This window comes from Microtus ochrogaster, chromosome 22 (assembly GCF_000317375.1).
Source record: "Microtus ochrogaster isolate Prairie Vole_2 chromosome 22, MicOch1.0, whole genome shotgun sequence".
NCBI lineage: Eukaryota > Metazoa > Chordata > Mammalia > Rodentia > Cricetidae > Microtus > Microtus ochrogaster.
Genome location: NC_022023.1, coordinates 2,819,387 through 2,829,455, shown reverse-complemented (window position 1 = coordinate 2,829,455; position 10,069 = coordinate 2,819,387). Strand labels below are relative to the sequence as shown.

Here is a 10,069-nt window from a genome sequence, read left to right as displayed (position 1 = left end):
GGATAAGCACTTGAAATAAGGAATCAGGATGGGGACACTAGAAGAAGAAGTGCCCCAGAGTGGGCGACTAGAATGGAGAGCCCGAGGGAGGTGTGCGCCTGGCCGTGTTTAAGGCCATGACTGACGTGAGATCCTGAAATGACACGTGAGGTTTAGGCCTACCAGGCAGCGTTAGTCAAGTTTTTGTAATACCTGAGATAGTCAACTATAGAGAAAAGACAGAACGCACTGGCCCTGGGTCCAATGCTCAGCACCATGAAGAGGGAAAAAGAGGCTTGCTTTGGATCACAGTTTTAGAGGTTTCGGTTGGCCCTGTTGTTTTACGCTATAGGAAGGAAGTACCTATGACAGGGAGCATATGGTAGAGCAAGCTACTTGTCTTAGACTAGGGAGCAAACAGAACAAAAAAAAAAAGACAGTCCCATAGTCCCTTCCAAGTCATGCCACCAATGACCTAAGGCCTCTCTCTTGGCCTTTTTTCTTAGGGATCCCACAGCCTCCGAAACAGCATTACACGCTGAGACCAAAGCTTTGGAATCGCACAAGACCCAAACTGTAACCTAGGCTAAGGGGTCATTGTAAGGAAATTGGTTTTTAGTCTGAGTGGACAGACAATGGTTTCATGTGGGGAAGTACCGGTGATTCCGATTTACACCCTACCCTGCTTTCTGGCCTCACTTTTGTGACTAGATTGTTGAATAGAATCATGGCGGGTATAAAAATGAACGCCGTTGTGAGCTGGTGAGATGTGACCTGAGGCCAGTCCTCAGGAGGCAAGTGGTGGAGGGGAGAACTGACCCCTGACACCGGTAGCATGCACACACTTCATGCCACAGACACACAATCACAATGAGATGCGGGAACAACGGGGGAATGAGAGATACTCTGAACTTGTTCGCTGGCAGAATTTGCTGATAGATTGAATGTGGAGTGTGAGAGCGGTTGACCTTGACACAGGAAGGATGTTACAGCCATAGCTAAGATGGGAAAGGTGGTGGGGAAAAAGGAGTCTGAGGGATTTTAGAAGGTCAAATTTTGGAGGTAGATTGGAGCTGTGGCAGAGTCTCGTTTGTATACCGTGTAACTCCGGTTGACCTCAAACTGACAGCCGTCCAGTCTTAGCCAAATGCTGAGATGGCAAGCATGAGCCACTGTGCCTGGCTGGGAGTTCAGTTTTTAACATATTAGCTTTGAAATGCTCGATAATGGAGAGCTGGTACAGGGCTTGGGTTCCTCAGATGGGGCTATGCTGGGGGCTGACACTGGGAAATGGCAGCAAGTCGATGGCCTTGAACCAAAGGTGGGCGTGGAAGCAGGCCAACTGAGAACTGAGCTTTGGAACACTCTAGGGCTTAGAGAACAGGAAAAAGAAAAACCAGCACTGGGATCGATCTGGAAAAGCAATACCAAGTGGACAGTTGAATGTGGATGCCAGAGCCCACTGAAGAAAGTTTATCAATGGAGGTGGAGATAGGGAAGGTGTGTCAATTACACACCACTGTAACAGGTTCCTGAGAGATCACAATAAGATGCAAGTTGGAATCACCGAGATCTTCAGGCCTGTGATGCGTCATCCCAGAGGTACAGCGGGGAGCAGCCTGATGAAAGTGCCGTCATAAGGAGGAGACAGAACAAGTAAACATAGCACTACAGAAACTGCTTGCAGCTTAACTGAAGAATTGAAAAGCTGAGCCATAGTCAGAGACGAACATAGAATCAAGACACCTTTTACCAGCCTTCTGAGATGGCAGAAATGGTTCTAGCAGGGAAGGATGAAGCTGCTACTCTAGAGAGTGAACAGTTACTGAAGCGATGCTCCAGGGGAGTGAGGGAGCCTGTGCCTAGGGAAGAAAACTGCTGTAAATTATCAGGAGAGCCAATGAACTCTCCAGTACTGCAGAACGTGCCTGTGGAGGCAGGTGCATCGGTTAAGGTGGCACCAGATCTCTTTTGATTCTGTTTTCTCTGAAAATGAGAAAGGAGTAGAGGTTTTGGAGGTATAAAGAGATCAGAGATTATTGCCAAAGAGCACAAGGAAGTCCTTGGCCAGGCCACCAGCATTGTTGGGCATTGTGAGTGGCCCGTGGGAAGGCCCAGGAAAGCCGGTCTGCGATGAGCTCTCTTACTTCGCCCCACCCTGCCTGTCATCAAGTGAGAACAGGCAGAAGAGGTAGGACATTAGACTTAGCTGGAGGTTGCAGTTTTGTCAAGGAAACAAGAGAAATGGAGAAAGAAGCAAGTTTGGGAGAATTGAACACTGAAAAATAACTGAGGACAAGGATGAAAGGTGTGTGTGAAATATTGTGGAATTAGTTCAGCTTCCTGGAGGTTGAAAGAATCGTGATGGTGATCATGATTATAAATTATTGACATTTCTACCACTATGAGCGCATTTGTATTTAAAAATAACCCTCTTGGACTGGAGAGATGGTTCAACCGTTAAAGGCTAGGCTCACAACCTAACAAATAAATAAATAAATAAATAAATAAATAAATAAATAAATAAATAAATAAATAAATAGGGTAAATGGTCTTGGTGGTGGTTACGATTCTCATTTCATAGAGAAAGATCCAAAGAAATAAGTAACTTAGCTGAAGAATCTTACAATGCGTCTGCAGGAGAGCTCACACTCAACCTGAAGTTCTGCAGCTGTATTTAGCTTCTGGTTGTTTGGGGTTTGTTCTTTGTCACCGCCTGCTGAGACTGCCAGGTTCTTGTGTCCTAGAATAAAGAACTGGACTAGGGACACAGGTTAGTGATAGATGTCACACTGAGAATGGAGTGGTTAGGGAGCCAGCACAAGCCCCAGGTCCTCTGACTTTGACAGCCTGGATTCTTTCTAGGTGACCTACAGCACTTTCTTTCTTCCTCGTTCAGAGAGCTTGAGTCTTGGGGGTTTGTTTTGCGGGGAATGCTCTTGTTTTGTTCCGTGTAGCCAATGGCCAGAAGTCCCCGTCTTCCTCTGTCAACTGGCTTCCTTTATATGGTAATCTCAATTACATATTTATCTGGTGGAACACAAACGCCGTGATACACATGTGGAGGTCAGATGATAACGTTCATCCCGCGTAGGTTTTAGGGATTGATCAGATCATTCGATGTGGTGGCAGGTACCTTTATCCACTGAGCAATCTGGTGGGGCCCTCCTATGATGACCTGAGTTTTCCCTCCATGCCTTACCCTCCCGTCATACCCATCCTCAATCTGTGATATGCCAGGATCTGATAAAAGCTTTGAAATAACATGACATTTTCTCCCTCTTCTTTCCGTGGCTCTGGTGATTTAGGCCTGGAAGAAGCGCTGGTTTATACTGCGGAGCGGCCGGATGAGTGGCGACCCAGATGTTCTGGAATACTACAAGAATGAGCACTCCAAGAAACCCCTGCGGATCATCAACCTGAACTTCTGCGAGCAGGTGGATGCGGGCCTGACGTTCAACAAGAAAGAGCTGCAGGATAGCTTCGTGTTCGACATCAAGACCAGCGAGCGCACCTTCTACCTGGTGGCCGAGACGGAGGCCGACATGAATAAGTGGGTCCAGAGCATCTGCCAGATCTGCGGCTTCAACCAGGCTGAGGAGAGCACAGGTATGAGCCCAAACACAGCCCTTTCCAAGGGGATGCTGCTGAGACCCCTGTCCCTCCAGCCGGGAGAGCCAGCTCTGGTTAAGGCTTCGTTTTTGGTACAAGTTGTTTACAAATGGGGAGAGCGGAGCAGAGTTGGCCTCATCTAGAGGGACCTCCGGGTTCTAATAATGATCCGACGGGGAATCCAGAAAGGTCAGGGTTATGATGGGGCTAACGATATTTCAGGTGTTCCGATGCTTCTACCGTCTGTCAGCCCTGAACCATTTCCCCCACCCCCGGTTGAGCGCGCTGTGTCTTTCCACCTGTCAGCCGTGGCAGGGAAGAGCTCCCTTGGATCGCACTATGGTCCGTTTCTGTCTGCTATAGTCCATCTCTTTCAGAGCACTTTACAGTTTGCTTGCTTGCTTCTTAGGCATCCTTTGTGGTTATTGATACATAGTCTTGTGTTCCTTTGTATCCATTTGAGGACAGATAAGAGAACGAAAGGCTGAGTTTATGTTTCAGCTTTGAGAGCCCTTTCTTAAAAAGTACCTCAATGTGTCTCTGTTTGATGTGCGGGAGGGGTGTGAACACCCATCCATGCACATACAGCAGCCAACGGTGAGCACTGAGTATCACTTCTGTGGTCCTCTGCTTTAGTTACTGACATGTAAATATCTTTTCTTCTTTAAAATCTTCCCACTGATTTTAGGACTTACTAGCATCTCACATTTGCAAGCCATAACTGTGGCTCTTAAGTTACAAAGGTTTTATGTCCACTATAGCAGCATCCGATGTCACAGTCCCTTAATAAAATGCAGTGAGCGTCTTCATGTACGCAATAGTCTTAGCACTAGAAGGTGCAGTTGCCTCGGTAGCAAAATATAAAAGGAGACTGACCCAGATCAACTTGAACGACTTGCACTCTAGGAAAGCAGGACAGAACGCATCTCTTTGTCAGAAGCAATTCACTGGGCTGGCAAGACAGCTCGGCAGAAGTGTCTGCTGCAGGAGACTGACAACCTGAGCTCTGTCTCGGAGACTCACGGCGAAAATAACTAGCTCACAAAAGTGTGCCCTGACCTCCAACTCCCTGGAGCATCCATACTAACAGGAATTATTAGTTTATTGTCACTCTTGATGGTTCTGGAGACTAAGCACAAGCCCTTTGGGTCTAGGTAGGAACCTGCTACTCAGCTGTATCCCAGCCTTTATCCTTTTTTCTACAAAACGAACGCAGTTTACACAGATCTAAAAATGATCTAGGAGGTTCTGATTCTTCATGTGAGCACAAGTAAAGACTCCAAAATGATAACCTGTTCTTTAAGTAAATGATACACAGGTGATAATTTAGGCTTATTACTCATAAATCCCAGAAGACAGTTCTATCCCTTCACGTACTATCACCCATTCAAGAAGACATGAGGTCATGTTTACATCACTGAACTGGCAGGTAATGAACGTTTTGCTAGTTTATTGTATGGCTCCAACCCATTACCATGTAATTTGAAATGTTAACGATTTAAATGTCTAAATACCAAACACCTGTCTGCAGTGGGCGCTAAAACATGCACTGTTACCAAAAACAGGAATTGCTCATACCAAATAATTGAATGTGGAATACCACGCCAGGTCCTCTCAAAGAAACGTGGTGATAATGCTGAGGATCTCACTGTGGCTTTGGCTGATTCATAATTTGGAAGAATGGAATAAAAGCCAGAAGTTAGAAAGGTGTGATTAGGTAGTTACAGCCCAGGGCACAGTTAGTGAGGTCCTTGTTCAGAAAACTGGGAAACAGCTCACAGAACAAACACCAAGGGTCTGGGGAGATCAGAAGATAGTTGGTCAGTAAGTTCTGCGCAAGCATAAGTGAGTTCACTGTATCCACATAAGAAGCTGGTGTAGCAGAAGTGCTACAGAGAGAGAGAGGGGAGGGGGGCAGGTCCCTGAAGCTTGCTCACTAACCAGCCTAGCTAAACCCGTGAGAGGCCCTATCTCAGGAAATAAGGTGGAGAGAGACTAGGGGAGACACCTAACAGCCAACGCTGGTCTCCACACATGTAATGGACACATCCATTTGCATATACACAGGCATACACACACAGAGGGAAAAAACATTTGGGCCGGGCAGTGGTGGCCTTTAATCCCAGCACTCGGGAGTCAGACAAATGCGGATCTCTGTGAGATCAAGGCCAGCCTGGTCTACAAGAGCTAGTTCCAGGACAAGCTCTAAAACTACAGTGAAATCTTGTCTCGAGAAAACAAAGAAAACTTATTAGGGCATGATGGCTCATGTCTTTAATCTGAGCACTCAAAAAATTAAGGTAAGAAGATAACATGAATTTGAGGCCAGCTTGGGTTACGAGAGCTAGACCCGTCTCAAACATCAAAGCGAGGCCAGGGACAAACCTCAATGAGTCAACCCCGATGACCTGAGTTCAATCCTCAGAAGCCAAGCTGGGTGTAGCAGTGAGCGTCTGTAATCAAAGCACAGCTATGGGAAGTAAGACCCAGGGAGAGGAGAGTCTTCTGGAAACTCACGGCTTGCTAAGCTAGCTGTGGACCTATGAAATGGCAGCATGAGGGGAGGGAAATTCACACACACACACACACACACGTGCACACGCACACACACACACACGTGCACACACACACTCACGTATCCTCAAAAGTTCTGCCTCAAGAAACAATCCACATACCCAAGGCTCAGGGAACATCACAGAAGAAGTGGAGTAAAAAAAATGGCAAGAGCCAGAAACCAGAAATCCACTTCAAGATAGTATCTTCTTATGTCAGGAAAGCTGCACCCATGAAACCTCAGGCATACGGTCACCTAAACAAGACCTGCATAGTGATAACGCCTGGTGGACATGCCAGCGTGGATGAGGAACTCTCACGAGGCCCCAACCCTAAGTGAAAACCACAGGAAGAATCGGTCTTCCCCAGAGATGAACTCCCTGGTTGGTTATCTAATATGAAGTGGTCAACCCTAAAAATACACACGTGTGTGCAAAGTAAATGGGCTCAGCAGGCTGTGCTTGTGTTTGTACATGCACACGTAACGGGTAATGAAAGCAAAGGGGGCCACGGATCTGTGGGAAGGGTAGAGGGTGAGGGATGTATCTCCTGGGGGCGGGTACCCCAGTCAGTGTTCTCCTAGTTTTCTACAGTGGGCTCTGTTTACCACGAAAAGAAATCCTGTGAGTAAGAGGATGAGTACTTAGCATGCAGTTAAGACTGTAGCTGGGAAAGTGGCCGCGTTAAGGTCTCTGGGTTCTGCGGCCTCACCAGCCATTCGTCGTTGACCAGGTTCACAGCACTAAGCATGAATTCACTCTCAGTGAGTGGGCTTTCTGTCCAGTTTAGATATAACACTTAGCTGTGAATTGCCCCTCAGAAGATAAGGACCACCATTGAACCTTTGGGGATACCTTACCTATAATATCTGGATAGGACGACTGTCTTAGTCAGGGTTTCTGTTGATGTGAAGAGACACCATGACCATAGCAAGTCTTTTGTTTTTTTTTTCTTCAAATAAATGACAGACAGACAGATAATTTATTTGTTTATTATTTTGCATCCCGGCTACAGTTTAGGAAAGGGCAGGTCTCCCACGAGCATCAACAAAACATGGCATACCCAGTGGCAGTAAGATGAAGCACCTCCCCACGTATTAAGACTGGGCAGGGTGATCCAGTACGAGGAGTAGGGTCCCAAGCCTGAAAAGAGTGGGAGGCAGTCCCCTGCCCCCACTCTCAGGAGTCGCTCCACAACTGTCACATCTATGCAGAGTGCCAGGTCAGTCCCATGCAGGCTCCCTGGTTGTCGATCCAGTCTCTGTTTGCCCCTGTGAACCCTGGGTTAGTTGATACTGTGGATTTTCTTGTGGCATCCTTGACCCCCCGGCTCCTGCCATCCTTCCTCCCCATCTTCTGCAGGATTCCCCGAACTTTGCCTAATGTTTGCTGTGGGTCCGCGTCTGTTTCCATCGGTTGCTGGATGGAGCCTCTCTGATGACCGTTGCGTTAGGCATAGATCTGGTCTCAGGAGATGGCTGGCTCAGGCTCCATACCGCTGTGGTTAGGAGTCTAAGTTTCTTGCAGATTCCTGGGAAAGTCCACTGTGCCAGATTTTTTTTTACCTGACCTTGAAATGCCCCCACATTTCCAGTGCTCTCTAAGTATTCTGCCCTCCTTTATCCCCCACCAACCTGACCGCTCATGTTCCCCATCTCCCCTCAGTTCACTCAGAACATCTCTTCTATCTCCCCTTCCTGGGGCAATCTGCATGTCCCCCACAAACCCTCCTTGTCACCTAGCCTCTCTGCGGCTGTGGATTGTAGCATGGTTGGTTATCTTTTATTTTACAGTTAATATCCACTTATGAGTGAGTACATACCATGTTTATCTTTCTCAGTCTGGGTTACCTAGCTCAGGATTTTTTTTTTTTTGAGCTCCGTACATTTACCTTCAAATCTCCTGGTGTCCTCGTTTTTAACAGCTGGGTAGTACCCCACTGTGTAAATGTACCACGTTCTCTTTATCCATTCCTCATTTGAGGGACATGTAGCTTGTTTCCAGGTGCTGGCTATTATAACTAAAACTGCTGTGAACATATCTGAACAAGTGTCCTTGTGGTATGAGTGTGCACCCTTTGGGTTTATGCCCAAGAGCGGTTTTGTGGTAGGTTGATTCCCAGTTTTCTGAGAAATTGCCACACTGACTTCCAAAGTGGCTGTGCAAGTTTGCACTTCCACCAGCGATGGATGAGTGTTCCCCTTGCACCACATCCTCCCCAGCATGAGCAGGTATGTGTGTTTTTGGTCCTAGCCATTCTGACAGCTGTAAATTAGAATCCCAGAGTCGTTTTGATTTGCCTTTCCCTGATGGCTAAGGACGTTAAACATTTCCTTCTTACATGTTTCTCCACCATTTGAGATTCTTCTGTAGAGAATTCTCTGTTGAAATCTGTACCCCATTTCTTAAATTGGATTCTTTGGTTTGTTGATATCTAATTTCTTGAGTTATATATTTTTGAAATTGGCCCTCTGTCAGATGTGGGGTTGGTGAAGATCTTTACACATTCTGTAGACTGCCATTTGTCCTATTGACAGAGTCCTTTGCACTACAGAAGCTTTTCAGTTTCATGAAATCTCATTTATTAATTGTCTTAGTGCCTGTGCTATTGGTGTTCTGTTCAGGACGTCGTCTCCTGTGCCAAAGTGTTCCAGATTATTTCCCTCTTCCTTCTTTCTTTTCTATCAGGTTCAGTGTATCTGCATTTACGTTGAAGTCTTTGATCCACTTGAACTTGAGGTTTCTGCAAGGTGATAGAGGTGGATCTATTTGCATTCATCTGCATGCCGACATCCAGTTAGACCAGCACCATTTGTTGAAAATGTTTTCTTTTTTTCTGTTGTATAGTTTTGGATTCATAAGTGTTCATAAGTGTGTGAATTTACATCTGGGTTTTTGGTTCGATGCCATTGATCCTCCTGTCTGTTTTTATGCCAATACTATCTGGTTTTTATTACCATAGCTCTGTAGTAGAGTTTGAAATCGGGGGTGGTAATGCATCAAGAAGTTCTTTTATTGTCCAGGATTGTTCTAGCTATCCTGGGGATTTTGTTTTTCCATATGAAGTAGACTATTGTTCTTTTAAGGTCTGTAAAGAATTGCACTGGGGTTTTAATGAGAATTGTATGGAATCTGTAAACTGCTTTTGGTAAAATGGCCATTTTTACTACGTTAACCCTGTCTATCAGTGAGCATAGGACATCTTTCCATCTTCTGCTGTCTTCTTCAATTTTTTCCTTCAAAGCACGGAAGTTCTTATCCTACAGCTCTTCTACTTACTTGGTTAGAGTTTCCACAAGATATTTTATATTATTTGAGGCTATTGTAAAGGGTGTTGATACTCTGATTTCTCTCTCGGCCTGTTTATCATTTGTATATAATTAACTCAAAAAAAAAATCAGTATCCCTCCTGTATACAAACCATGGCCACTCTCATACAGGAAAACATTTAATTGAAGTGCTGACTTAAGCTTCAAGAGTTCAGTCCATTGTCATGGTGACAGGGAGCATAAGGAACCTCAAAGCCCGCCCCCACGGAGACACACTCCCTCCAACAAGGCCACACCTACTCCGACAAGCCACACCTCCCATAGTGCCCCTCCCTATGAGCTTATGGGGGTCAATTACAATTACGTTCAAACTGCCACAACTATTGATTGTTTCCCCCTTGGCAGCTTGCATAGCACCTTCTGGTACTATAAAAGCCAGTCCTTGGGCAGGAGGCTGCCAGGGCTGCTCTGGCTCAATTCTCCTAAATTCTATATGTAAAGCACATGGAGTCTTCAGAAATAAGGGTTTGTCTTCAAATTCTGGGAGGGAGACAAGGACAATGGCAATCACCTATATTGTTTTATAAGTTTCTGGAGTCCCCTGACCAACAATTCGACCCAAGGTTTCTTTTTTTTTGTTTTGTTTTTTTTTTTTTT

At 45.8% G+C, this 10,069-nt stretch overlaps 1 protein-coding gene across 1 annotated transcript in view; it reads left to right on the top strand.

Moving 5' to 3' along the window:
* Positions 1–3,290: 3,290 nt before the first annotated feature.
* Positions 3,291–10,069, top strand: part of Gab2 (GRB2 associated binding protein 2) — a 41,200-nt gene continuing 34,421 nt past the window's right edge. The window contains exon 1 of the mRNA XM_005357557.2: positions 3,291–3,588. Within this exon, the coding sequence (XP_005357614.1) occupies positions 3,327–3,588 (262 nt within the window). The 5' untranslated portion in view covers positions 3,291–3,326. The remainder of the gene's footprint in view (positions 3,589–10,069) is intronic.